Source organism: Typopeltis vanoorti, chromosome 3 (assembly GCF_054136105.1).
Source record: "Typopeltis vanoorti isolate ZY-2024b chromosome 3, IOZ_Tvanoo_1.0, whole genome shotgun sequence".
Taxonomy (NCBI): domain Eukaryota; kingdom Metazoa; phylum Arthropoda; class Arachnida; order Uropygi; family Thelyphonidae; genus Typopeltis; species Typopeltis vanoorti.
Window position 1 is genome coordinate 152482908 of NC_143551.1, and position 14946 is coordinate 152497853.

Sequence of the window (14946 nt, forward strand, 5' to 3'; positions counted from 1 at the left end):
TCAGTTAATGTAACTAAATGTTTTAAAAAAAAAAGGGTACTCCTAAACGAAAGCAGGCAAAATAGCAGTAAAAACAATAGTTTTTAAGAGGAGTAACATGGAAATTTTCCCAGAAATAATACCTAAATATAAGATTTTAAAATTTGGAATCGACAGATGGGATGTTTCATACTCACATGGTGGAGTTATACTAAAAGAAGAGGAGGAAGCATGGGATCTTGGAGTGATTATGGATAGAGATTTAGAGTTCCGAAGTCATATTGCAAAGGTTGTGATAACATCCCAGAGAACTGTAGCAATGTTGAGTAGAACACTGACCATGACAGATAAGTGTGCTAGCCCCAGTGTATAAAGCTTTGATCAGACCACACTGGGATTTCTGTCTCAGATCTGGTCACCAGGATTCGAAGGGGATGAAGGTGCAGAGAGAGAGAGTGTGCAGAGATGGATAAAAAAAATGTCAGGATTGTACAACATTGATTTCGAGGATAGACAGAGGACATGTAGACTGCATAGTTTGGTAGATAGAAGGCAAAGGGAGAAATATGATCGAGACATTTAAGCTGTTGAAGGATTATTATCGTATTAACAATGAGGAGATTTTTCATATGGTAGAATGAGAGAAAGAATAAGAGGCCATCCCTGGAAGTTTCAAAAGGAGATGATAGAGGTTTTTTTTTTTTTTTTTTTTGCATGGAGAGTGGCATGTATTCATTACCCTCTCAAGCAATAGCATGGAATGCATTGCTTGAGAGGGTGATGAATGTGCAGACTGAGGATGATTTTAAGAAGTGGTATGATAGACTTTGCATTCACTAATGTTGACCTCATGCAATGAGTTTTGTGACTCCATGGGGGGAGGAGAGGAAAATAATAATAATAATAATAATATGAATCATAAACTGAAGTCAAGAGAGAATGGAAAGCAATATGCTTGGTGTGATGCTTAGATGTAGGATATTTTTCCACCAGATAAGATCAAGAACAGATATAGAGGACATTATCCGATAATATAGTATGCATTCAAAGTGGAGATATGACTGGATACATCGCAAGATAAAGCAACACAAGACAGTCAAAATTGTTAACTGAATGAATATCTATGGATGATAGTAGGTAAAGGGGGAAGACTAAAGAACATCTAAAGAAAGAATACTAATCCAAGGAAAGCAACAATAAAGAAAGGGGATGTAGAGATCTGGAGGATGACTTATATAAAACTGACACTGTAGGGAAGTGATAATGGTGAAGGGAATTCATGTTTAGCCAGCATGTTGCAGAAGTGGACAAAATAGCACAAAAGATCAAGATGCTGAAAAGCATGCTGGTATGTTAAAAGAAATTACTTTCTTTTCACTGTGTGAAAAAGAACGTAATTAGAATTAGCCTTCTTTATAAGGCTATGATATAACTATATATACAGAGATAGGTTTGGTTACCTGAGTTTTTTGGGGACAAGGAAATTATGTAAAGGATCCAGAGACAGGTGACAAGAGGATAATATATTTGTAGAATGCTTCCTATAAGAAAAGACTTGTGGATTACAAAATCTGGCTGATAGCTGGAAAAGAAGAATACAATAAAAACACATAAGTTACTAATGGAGTTTTAGAGTATAGATGCTGAAGAAATTTTAAAATAAATGACAGGAAAGAAAAGGACAAATGGTTCACACCTGGAAGTTCAGGTGCATGGTTCACAAGGATACAAGAAATAAATAAATTTTTTTGATAAGTGAAATGGCACACTCACAGTTACCTATGGTAGCTGTGAGTGTGCTGTCAGTAAATAAGTTTAAGGATTAGAATTTGGATTTTATAGAGATGTTTGGATAATAAAAATTAGAGAATATGCAAACCATTTTAGATGAAATATTTAACGCTCAGCAAAAATCATTCAAGGCTATTTTTTGTTAAAATCTATAATAATTTCCACTTTACACAAAAACCCAAAGACATTTTTCAATATTAGACCACACTGATTCAAGGCAGTAAGGTATTATATATATAGGTGACAGTGATATTAATTACTTTGAGAGAAAATCATGTAAAATTGTAATCTTGCACAATTTTCTTGTCTTATGTTTATTAAACCAGTTTTGTTTGATATAGTTCAATTGTATGTGTGTGAACATGCAACTAAAAGGTAATTTTTTTCGGTTACTGTGGGATTTATGTTTTATTACAAATGTGATGTTTAATCTCATTCCTGGTTATTGGCAATTTAATTCACTTAATTTTTAAGGAAGATAACAATGACAAGTGAGCACATCAAGACGTAATACTGCAATTATATCTGCAATGTATATACATTTCCTAACTTGTACTTTAATATGTAAACATACCATGCTCAACATCACTTGCCCAAGATGCTGGACTATGCAAACTTGAGGGACTATGTCCATAGTAGTTAGCTGAATCACTTGTTCCTTTATCAACATCTTCCTCATTAGAAGACATTCTTCTTAGGCGTTTACTATGAGATTCAGGTGAAGGACTAGATGAGCTGTGATGAGGTGATACGTGATTGCTGTGAGGTGGTACAGATGCTCCGGGTTGAGAATTTCTTTGTGATAATGATCCATGTTCACTTGGTGATGAATAGTTGTTGCAATAGTATGGTGATTCCATCTTGATTAAGTCTACAGATTGCTGTGTTCCATTAGCACTTTGTACAATAGACCCTAATAAAAGTGAAAAGATGTTTTAAAGAAAAATGCATATTAAATATATTGTAAAATATTTTATTCCTTCCTTAATAAAGCAATATCAAGAGTAGCCAAAGAATAGTTTGACTGCTACTCTGTGTGTTTTTTTATCACCATACTATAACCTACAGTATGTTAGAACTGTGGGCTAAGGATTTTTTTCCATATTTTTTATAATTGTTCTGTATTTTTCTATTCATTTTTTATCTGGTCCAGAAACTTTACTCTAAAGACCAAACATTGAACTTTTTATCAAGCCACTTCTGGCACAATGGGCAACAAAATTCAAATTATTCATGACATTCATATATTCTTTAAATGCATATATATCCTCAAGATTGATATGCATTTAAAGATGTTGATTTTTAAAAGGTCAAAAGAATACTGCCTGCTCAGCTAAGTCCAGTGCCATACAGTACAGGATTTACAAGATTGGATCTACAGGATTTTTTCTTTCTTCATTTCTATTAAAAGCAACAATATGAAATTTTTACTGCTTGAATGGTTATGGAACAAATGAAACGAATGTTCAACAGGGGGGAGGAGAGTGTCCAAACTAGTTAGCAAAATTAAGATTATATACACCAATTAAATGACTACCATGCATCTCCATTTGTATACTAATGCCAGGGGTATTAGGAACAAGAAGGAAAAATTTTTGGCCTTGATTGGCTCTTCCTGGCCACAGGTTATTGGCATTAGTGAAACATGGCTGATGGAAGATGATATAGTTAGTGGGATAGAATGTGTAGGTTATAGTGTGTTTTGGAGAATAAAATGGGGAAGAAGTGTTATTGATGATAGCTGATCAACTGCAGCCAAAGAGAATTGAAGTTGTATTGCAGGATAGTGAAAAGAGCTCATTTGAGGCTATTTGGTGTGAGATTAAGACTGGCAGAACAAAATATATAGTTGGGTGCTGCTATAGAGCAGGTGATGGAATAGATGGTGGAGATAGTATGCATAAACAAATTGATGAAATGAGTAGAAGGAGGTAATTATTATGGGGGATTTCAACTATGGTAACACTGATTGGAAGGAGGAGAGGACACATGTGAGGAAGGAAATGGATTTTATTCAATTATTAAGGGATAACTATCTGAGACATCATGTAATTGAAAATACCAGAGGTTTGAGAGTGCTTGACCTGGTAATAGCATCTGAGATTCTGACTGTAATGAATATGACCATGTTGCCACCTATTGGTGAGAGTGATCATAAGGTCTTGACCTGGGAGGTGGCTAAAGGTGTCGAATTTTCGATTAAGACAGGTTATATGTGGAATTACTGTGCTGGCAAGTATGACAAGCTTAGGAGATTGCTTGGATCAGTGCCATGGCATGTAAAACTGCAAGAGCTGGATGTCGATAGAGCATGGGAAGTGGTCAAGAAGCATTTACAGGAGGTTATGACTGATTGTATACCTAGGGTCCGAATAGTAAAACAAGTAGAGGGTTAAATGGATGAATAACACCATTAAGCTTGAGCTGCAAAAAAAGAAACAACTGTGGAGGGAATTTAAAGAGAAAGGTGACCTGCAGGCACACAAATGGAATAAGCGCAGGCCAAAAGGGTAAATGTGTGTGGTAAAAAAAGCAAAAGCGGATTATGAAAGGAAACTAGCTATGCAAGCTAAAGAGAATCCCAAACAGTTCTTTCAATATGCTGCAAGCAAAAAAAAAAACTGTACACAGCAGAATGATTTTAAGGAATGACGATGGTAAGGAGGTCACTGAATCAGTCGATATAGTGGAATTACTGAGCAAGCACTTTGCAAGTGCTTGCTCAGTAATTCCACAAGTGCTTCCTCATCCAGGTAGTGACATTGAAAAAATGAAGGAACCATTAGTTTATATGGGAATTGTGATGAATGAAGTGGAGGTGAATAGTCTATTACAGAACCTTAATGTGAATACATCTGTGGGATTGGATGGTATACCGGCACGGGTCTTACGTGAAGCGGCTAAAGAATTATCAGTGACCTTGACCATGTTGTTTAATCTGAGTCTCGGGTCTAGTTTAGTCCCAAAGGTGTAGAAAGAGGGGAAATTAGTTCCACTGCATAAAGGAGGATCCAAGACTACTGTTGCAAATTACCGACCGAGCAGCATATCAGGAGTCGTTGTCAAGGTCTTGGAGAAAGTAGTCAAGGGAAAAATACAGGAATGGATTGATGAAAATGAGATACTGTACTGGGGACAGCATGGCTTTGTGAAGGGTAGATCATACCTCAGTAACTTGCTCAAGTTTTATAACACAGTGATGGCTGAACTGGATAAGGGTAATGGGTTTACAGTGATACTGCTGAACCTGGCTAAGGCATTTGATAGGATACCATATGGAATTCTAATCCCTAAACTACAACATATGGGAATGGATATAAGGTTGGTGAGATGGATAGGTGGATGGTTGATGGAGAGATATCAGAGAGTAGTTTATTCAGGAGCAGAGTTCAAAAGACAGCCTGTGATTATGGTGTGCCTCAGGGTTCTGTTCTTTGACCACTGCTGTTTAATTTGTTCATTAACGATATAGGGAAGGATCTAAGAGGAATAGTTCATTTGTTCACTGATGATGCAAAGTTAGGTAGGGCAATAGTGAATGCAGAAGATGTCAAAATCTTGCAGGAAGACTTGGACAGATTGGAGTTCTGGGTTAAGGAGAATGGATGTCAATTTAATGTGACAAAATGTAAGGTTATGCATTTTGGGGTGAAAAGATTAGCAGCAGTATACCACATTGGTGGAACTGTACTCCAGGAGATTGATGAGGCCAGGGACTTGGGAGTGTTGGTGGATAGGGAGATGAAGTTTAGGGGGGACATTGCAAAAGTGGCTAAATCAGCTCATCAACTCACTCGGTTGTTGAAAAATACTTTACGAGCAGAGAAAAGCATGTTATTGTACCTCTGTACTGAGCCTTGATAAGATCTCATCTCGACTTGCCCAGATTTGGTCACCTAGATTTCTTCTTGATGGGGAGGAGGTGGAGAGGATCCAGAGGCGAGTGACCAAGATGATAGCAAGTCTATGGAATGAACCTTATGAGAACAGGTCGGAGATTTGTGGATTGCAGAAATTAGTCGATAGGCAGAAAAGGGGAGATATGATTGAGACATTCAAATTGCTAAAGGGTTTCTATAGGATTAAGACTATAGGATTAGGGGACACCTATGGAAGCTGGGCAAGAGTGTGGCTAGCAAGGGTGTCAGAGCTGGGTTCTTTACTTTAAGAGTGGTAAATGAGTGGAATAAGCTGCCAGAGTCTGTTGTGTGTGCTATGACGGTGAGCGAGTTCAAGGCAAGGTATGATAGATACTGTGAGAATGTCATATAGTTGTGTGGACATGATGTTTAGACCTCCCTCGATGAGTCAAAGGACTCGCTGGAGTTGCCCGTAATAATAATAATAATAATTAATTAACTAATTATTCATGCTTCATATAGTATAGCCCCATTTCATATAGAATACAAAAAACCTGGTTCTAACATCCTTACTAACTACACTCAGTTTAAATAGATGGCCCCTAGTTCTCCCAACACCACCCTGTTCTGAAAAATTTCCTCTGAATTAATTATGTAAAAACCCCTAGTAATTTGTATGTCTCAATCATGTCACCTCCTTTTCCGTTTATCAACCAGTTTCCATAACCAATAAATCTTCAACCTGTTCTCGTAAGGTTCATTCCATAGACCTGCTGCCATCTTGGTTACTCACCTCTGGATCCACTCTGCCTCCTCCTCATCACCAAGAAACACTAGGCACCCAGATCTGCACATAATAGTCCAGATGGGGTCTAATCAAGGTTCAATAAAGAGGGACAATAGCCTGCATGTCTCTGTTCATCAAAGCATTCCTCACTATTAGTGAAGAATTTATGGAGACACAACGCACGTGTTAGAATAATTACTTTACTTAACATTAAGAAAGCTTTCGACGTTTTCAACCTGTATTGAGGTCATAATCAGGAAAAATACATGTGTATAAAATACAAACTACATGACACTGTACTATACAATAGTATAGACCTCTGGTGGGGGAAAAAAAAAATTTAAATAAAAAAATAAATAATTAAAAAAAATAAATAAAATTTAAAAAATAAAAAAATAATAAAAAAAGGGAACTACATTAAACATTAATTCCTAAAGCCCTCTTGTATTGAGATTTTCTTCTGTTTGGAGTTGTTTTGGTTGCTATATATGGGTCCTCCACATTCTTGGAATAATTAATCCATCAATTTTGTGGAGAACTCATCTTCAACCTATATAGCAATCAGAACAACCCCAAATAGAAGAAAATCTCAACACGAGAGGACTTGAGAAACTGTTTAATGTAGTTCTATTTTTATTTTATTTTAATTTTTTAATTTAATTTTTTTTTTTTCACCAGAGGTCAGGCTAGGGTAAATGATTAACAAGCATTTAGATTCATCTTACTTGTGTATAGTACAGTGTCATGTAGCTTGTATTTTATATGTATTTTTTCCTGATGATGACCTCAATACAGAGGTTGAAACATCAACCTCTGTATTCTAACAAACATGTTGTGTCTCCATAAATTTTCACTATGAATGCTGATTGCTGTGTAACCTTAAAAGAAAGTATTCTTCAGTAACCAATTTCCTGGAGAACTGTTCCACCAATGTGGTATACAGCTGGTAATCTTTTAACCCCAAAATGCATAACCTCACACTTTGCCACATTAAACTGACATCTTTTCTCCTTTGCCCAGTCTGCCAATCTATCCAAATCATTCTGCAAAATTTTGACACCATCTGTATTAAGTATTGCTCTACCTAACTTTGCGTCATTGGCAAATAACTGAACAGTTCCTCTTGGATTCTTTCCTATATCGTTAATGTACAAATTAAACAGTAGTGGTCCTAGAACAGAACCCTGCAGCACACCACTAGTTACAGACCTTCTTTTGGACTCTACATCTGAAAAAACTCTCTCTGATATCTCTCCATCAACCACCTTCTTATCCATCTCATCAACCCTATATCCATCCCAATGTGAGGCAGTTTACTGATTAAAATTCCATGTGGTATCCTGTCAAACGCCTTTGTTCAGCTGTCACTATATTATGAAATGTGAGCAAGTTACTGAGGCATGACTACCTTTCACAAAACGATGCTACACCCCCCACCACCACCACCAATACAGTATCCATTTCGATCTATCCATTTCTGTATTTTGCTCTTGACCAACTTCTCCAATACTTTGACAACAGCTAGTCTTGGAGTCTCCTTTATGCAATGGAACTATTTTCAGCTCTTTCCACCCACTCAGGACTAACCCAGAGTTGAGAGATTAAACAATATGATCAATGGTACTGAAAATTCCCTCCCCGGTTCACATAAAACTCGAGCTGGTATACCATCCAATCACACAGGTGTATTCACATTAAGGTAACATGCTATGTCCCTTCATTTCATTAACTTCAGTTCCCATATAAGCCTTTGGATCTCTCATTCCTGCAATATCACTCTTGCAAAGCGTTAACTTGGTAATTCTACTATTTCAACTGATTCAGTTACCTCCCTACCATCAGCATTCATTAAAATCATTCTGCCATATACATTCTTTCTTTTACTTGCAGCATATCGAAAGAACTGTTTGGGATTATCTTTAACCTGCATTGCTAACTTCCTTTCATACTCTGCTTTTGCCTTTCTTACCACACCACTTATCCTTCTGGCCTGTGCCTTGTACTGTTCATGTGCTTGCTGGTCACCTTTCTCCTTAAATTCCCTCCACAATTTTTTTTTTGCAGCCCCAGCTTAATGATGATATTCATCCATTTCCTGTAATTCCCACTAATTCCCACATCCATTTCAAGTAAATGCCACTTGATTTATTCTCCTGACTATAGGTATGCAGTCTGTCATCCTCCCTCAAACGCTCCTTCACCACTTTCAATGCACTATCGATATCCAGCCATTGTAGTTTTACTTACCATAGCACCAATCCAAGCATTCTCTTAGGCCTTGTTGTATTTACCAGCCCTGTAATTCCACATATGTTCAACTATGTTCTTCTGCAACTAGAAGAACATAGTTCTTCGAATGGAAAGGACAGAGTTGAAATTCTCATAATGAGAGAAATATTTATAATCAATGTTTTCTTCAGAGTTTGCCACTGAATCTCCAATGTTTGGTTCCTGTTCTCAAACTCTTTCATTTTTTCTTCAATAATCTTTGTGTATTTTAGTCTACAGTTCACATCTGAGAGCTGCTCAACTTTTATTCGCTTTAAAACTTTCTTACATGTTATTTTTTTCAATATGAAATTCAATTTTATCCTGCTCAAGACTAAATAGTGATCACTTCCAATTTCAAATCCTCTGTACACTCTGGTGTCCTGCACCAGGGAGAAAACATCACTATCAACAATAACATAGTCAATGAGACTTTTCTTATTCCTAGCCTCTTCTCTCCATGTGAATTTGTGCACATTTTTATGTTGGAATATGGTGTTAGTAATAACCAGTCCATGTCCTGAGCAGAAATCCAACAGGTGTTTGCCATTATTATTAGGTTTGCTCTTTTCTCCAAATTTTCCCCAAATATTTTTGTATGTCTCACAATCATTTCCTACTCTGCTATTCAGATCCCCAACAAGGACCAACTTTTCCTTTTTCATTGTGTCAGTTGCTTTTTCTAAAGCCTCAAAAAATTCCTCCACTTCTACCTTAGTAGAACCTTCTGTGGGACCATAGGTACAAATAAGTCTCATTGTCCAGTTCCCCATTCTCATATTTGCACACATTACTCTACTTGAGACTGACTGCCATTCAAGAAGATTAGCCTTGTATTTTGTGTTGAATACTATGGCTACTCCTTCTTTTCCTTGATTGTCATTGCCTGAATATAACATTTTGTATTTATTGCTCAGAAAGATCTCGCCAGTTTTTGTCTTTTTTGTTTCAGTCATCCCTATAATGTCGATCTGGTAGTTATCTAATTCCTCAGCTAGCTCCATTTCTTTTCCATTCAGGCTTCTTATGTTGATAGTACCGATCTTTAACTCTGGTGATGTTGAGTTGGGATGTATTTTCAGATTTGTTCCAGTAGCTGACTTTTCGCTGTTCGCCTTGGTTCCCTGGTGAAAACAACGGGGGCCTTGTTTAACCGGGCGACGCCCCAGCCGGCATGAAATTTTGTCATGTCGTACCATCATTTTTTATTTTGGTTTAACCAATAAGAATACAATTTGGTCGGCTAAATCCCAAATTGCCAGCCCATCCTCGTTTGTTCAGTATCCAAGTAGATACCCAACAAGGTGCACCACGAGAAGGTGAGGATTGGATATTAGGTCAGAAGCCCTGGTCAGTTCTCCGCATTGCTTTAAAGGCTATGTGGAGGTCTCCTCTCAGTTATACAGCTTTGACCCTTAAAATACATTATTTATATCTAAGTTGTTAAGCCAACAGTTAGAATTGAAGGTACAAGAAAATGGTTTCAGATAAAATCATGCGTAAGATAAGAATTCACACTATCTCCACTGTTATTCATTATCTATATGAATTGCATTATGAAGAAAAGTAACATGATACCTGATATAAAAAAAAAAAGGTATTTTTTTGCTAGGATGATAGGAAAATGACGCAGATGAAGGCCAAGATTCAGGTGAATTGACACAGTAAGAAGTTCCTTAGCAGGCCAAAATATAAGATCTGACAATATTGAAGTCCTGGTAGATAACAGATTAATTTGGAGGAAATCTGTTGTTGATAAGAAGTCAGTAAATAATGTGAACTTTTCATGTAGTACTATCGTAGTATCCTGTACACCCACTTATGGGCACATATCAGAAATTTGATGATGATTTTAAATAAAAATGCCTTCTTTGATGATGTTCTAAAACAAAACATCACCCACAGTTTATTAACTTGGCAAAATAGTATTGTGCATTTGGTAAGACAGGTGAATATGTGGTTCATCAGTTTTACAAGATGATTTTATTTTTAGTCATTTTTGTAGCCACTTGGGGGGGGGGGTCAGAATCACTCCATTTATTTTTATAATCTGAATGACATGGAACTTTACTGCTAATGTGTTGCAAAATATTTTTTTTGATGAACTTTTCTGAATTATTTTTCAGAACAGGCAAACTGGCCATGTGAACACACATGAATTACAGTCATGAATGCATACCAATCATATGCCGTCCTCAAGCCCAAATAAAATGGGGGGGGGGCTTTGGGGAATACTTTGTGGGCAATGCCTACAAAGTTACCTACGGTCGGAAATGACTGAAAAGGGAAAACCAGGAACAGGTTTAAACCCTTCAAAATTAGACATGATTTGGAGGTGCAAATTATTCCATGCCACTGTAAACAATTTCTGGCTAATATTATCCCATGCTTTGTCAATGATAATTCACAGTATCTCCAATGTTATAACTCTTCTAGAATTCTTTTCATGAGCCTGCCTTCTCCATCAGTCATCATAAAACACTGTTTGAACATGGGCTAATTTATCTTAAAAGTCTGCAATGGTATGCCGATTCTTGAAAGAACCAATGAGATGGTGTTTGGCGCAAAAATTTCACTTTTATAAATCTTGGGGAATACACCTGGTGCTTTATGAGGTGATGCATTGTCAACAAATAAGCCTTCTTTGCCAAGTTCTTAGTATGAAGATATCACTCTGCTGTTGGCGTAAAATAATTCAAAAATCCATCATGAAGTCTTTTGATTACCACTCTTAAAAATCAAGTTAGTACAGACAAAGCCCTTTGGTCAGAAAGCCTAAAGTGTATAATGCTTCGTGGGGAATATGTAGATTGTGTACATTACATGGTTTTACCTCAATTCTTTCATGATAATTACCAGAACTTTCCAGCTTCCCTCCCCATGTACAAGTGCAATTAGACAAATACCTAGCATAATTCAAGCCACAGGTAATAACTATAAGTGAAAGAGGGACATAGTGAATGTGATTTTGCAAGCTGCTTTGCTATTATCATTTTGATCTTGAAAGTTTCAATAATGAGTAAATATAAGTACAATAAGACAGGAGTATAACAGTTAAAAAAGACTAAAATTAAAAAGTAAGAAACTCCTTTAGCAAGCATCAACAATAAAGCATCCTACCTTTAGACAATCTGTATATTTCAGATGGTGTAAAAACACATGTAGAAATTAGGGTATTTGCATCTGAAAAATAAATTACACTCATCAGGTAAAAATATACTGAAATATCTTTTCCAGAACAAAAAACTGAAATTTCCTGTTTTACCTTAAAGCAACAGTGAGTGTCTGATTAATTTGAATGTGCTGAATTTGAATATGCACTCAAAAGTGCCTGCACTTTCTCCTTAGCTCTTAACATCCACTTTTTCAGGAATCAAAACCATGTGTTGATATACTAATTGCAGTTCATATTGCACACATATCTAAATTTCTTTATAGTTTAAAACATCTGCATTGAAGTCTTTTCTGGCAGCAGTGACTTCTATGATTAAAAACCAGCAAAATCATCAAGTACACTGGAATTTCATTTTCAATAGTACTATTCCATTCAAGATATCCCGATCAAATCATTCACTATGTTCAGCACTAACATCACTACTGGATGTCTTTAGCTGGTCTTCTAAAAGATCTTGTGTCATTTTTTAACAGACCTTAAATTAAACTAGCAGAGATCTGAAACCTTTTCATGATATTTTTTCACTATCTTTTAAGATGTCATTGAAAAAGTGTATGAAATTGTGGTTCAATAAAAATGCTTTCTTTAATTTTTTGCAAGACTTATCTTTGGAACCTGATAAGATAGAAGTGGAGGAATTTTTTGATGCTTTAGAAAAAGCAACTGACACAATGAAAAAGGAAAAGTTGGTCCTTGTTGGGGATCTAAATAGCAGAGTACGAAATGATTGTCAGACATACAAAAATATTTTGGGAAAATTTGGAGAAAAGAGCAAAGCTAATAATAATGGCAAATACCTGTTGGATTTCTGCTCAGGTCATGGACTGGTTATTACTAACACCATGTTTCAACATAAAAATGTGCACAAATACACATGGAGAGAAGAGACAAGGAATAAGAAAAGTCTCATTGACTATGTTATTGTTGATAGTGATGTTTTCTCCCTGGTGTAGGACACCAGAGTGTACAGAGGATTTGAAACTGGAAGCGATCACTATTTAGTTTTGAGCAGGATAAAACTGAATTTCGGATTGAAAAGAATAACATGTAAGAAAGTTTTAAAGCGAATAAAAGTTGAGAAGCTCTCAGATGTGAACTGTAGACTAAAACACACAAAGATTATTGAAGAAAAAATAAGAGTTTGAGAACAGGAACCAAACCTGGAGATTCAGTGGCACTCTGGGTCAGAAGTAAAACACTTGACCAAAGACTAGAGACCGCAGATATGTGAGTCCTGAAAAAGATTAGAGGTGTGAACAGATGGCATCAATGGCAATATCATACTAAAAACGAGGATATATTAGGAAAGAATTTGACATTGTCGGCATCCAAGAATGTATTAGCAGAGCTAATCTCAGGTGATATGGTCACTTAAACAGAATGGGCGAGGAAAGATTAGCAAAACAAGTGTTCTCTGCCAGGTTGGCAGCAAAATGACCCAGAGGAAGACCAAGATATAGGTGGATTGATACGCTACAATGTACCTTAGACAATAGAAATATAAGATCTGATAATGATAATAATATTGTAGTCTTGACAAGTAACAGACTGATTTGGAGAAAAATTGTAGATAGGAAGTTAGTAATGATGTAAATTTTTCATGTAGTACTATCATATCCTGTACACCCTTTGAGGGTGCATGTCAGGAATTTGATGATGATGATGAAAACCATCACCATTCTTGTTTACATTAGTGAAAATTTTCATCCAACTGAGTTTAATATAGTAGGGTAGCAGGAAAACCTTCTCAGGTCTGCAAAGGGATGGCATAAGCTACTTTCTTTCTCTTTTTCACTAAACTGTTGAATTGGCCATTTTTAAACACCACAATGGCAGGCATTAGATTGATTAATCCACTCGTGTGAAAAGCAACATTTTGTGAAGGCTGCATGCTCAGTAAAAGTGCTCTCATTTTGAGTCAGTGCAGATGCTTCATCTGTAATCATCATAGCAAACATAATTAAAATGCAAAACTATGTTCTCATAAGGATTCCTTCATGTGAATGGTATATGCTAGTGGAAGGCATGCTTATTTTCAGTGTTTCAGAGGTACAGACTTCAAACTAAGCTTTGATGCATCTAAAAACAAATCGCTGAGATCATGTTTTTGACTCAGCATTTCCATTAATATTATGGAAAAATATAAAATATAATATATTACTATTAAATTATGCCAAAAATTTTGAAATGAAATGGTCTGTGTAATCAAAGGAGGTTACAACCATGCAGTCTAGATTCTAATATTTCAGCTTGTGTATTTTGGTAAGATTCTATCTCTCACAAGATCATTTAATTCTACTTGGTTGCAAAAAATATGAATCCTGCATGAAAACATGATGCTATATACTGTCAAGTCCAATGGCATAATTTATATCTCTTTCAGGTAGTTTAGAAACTGGCATTTTGATTATGAAGTACTGCAACAAAACATTTTATTAAGTTTTGATTTTTAGAAAAGTCTTTTGTAGAGAAGTCTAAACAGAAAGTTCTATTTAGATTTATTAAACAGAAGTGGCAACATGCATTTTTTCTAGGATCCCACCCTACTATCGGGATAGTGATTAACATTTTATGTCCAAAGTACAACTCATTGATCAGAGGAGTGAATGCCGTTTCACACTTATGAGAGACACTATACACTGTAACTCAGATAGCAATCAAAATTTGTTGTGCAGCAATAAATGAGTATGTATACAAAAATGCAAAACACTGGTTAACAGAGAGCAAATGCTAATTGCATGGGCACAAAACTAGACATGATGCTCAGTGGTAGTTATATACCTGCTCTCGAGGCAGTGCAATCATTGCTTAAGACAAAGCTATCTCATTTACAGCAAGGTTATTACACTAGAGAGTAATAACGTGAAACTGACCATGTAACTCAATGCTGCCAATATCTACTGAATAAGATGTTTTCTTAAGCAAATTTTGGGCAATGGGTAGCTTCTTTTTTTTGTATTTGGCACACCATTATATTAAAATCATTTAATTTGATTAAAAGCAAATTTCAGGATTTTACAATATAATTAATAACAATGTTGCTTCTTTGTGTTTTAATAAGTATTCTTATAATTACTGGATTATAT

General features: G+C 36.0%; 1 protein-coding gene across 2 annotated transcripts in view; it reads right to left on the reverse strand.

The window, feature by feature from the left end:
- The window catches only part of LOC150108663 (nuclear factor 1 A-type-like), a 299832-nt gene that overhangs the window by 153993 nt on the left and 130893 nt on the right, over positions 1 to 14946 (reverse strand). For both annotated transcript variants that reach the window (XM_090416139.1, XM_090416138.1), the window contains exons 7-8: positions 11806 to 11868; positions 2345 to 2683 (exon numbers count right to left, since the gene is read on the reverse strand). In XM_090416139.1, the coding sequence (XP_090272265.1) occupies positions 2345 to 2683; positions 11806 to 11868 (402 nt within the window). The remainder of the gene's footprint in view (positions 1 to 2344; positions 2684 to 11805; positions 11869 to 14946) is intronic.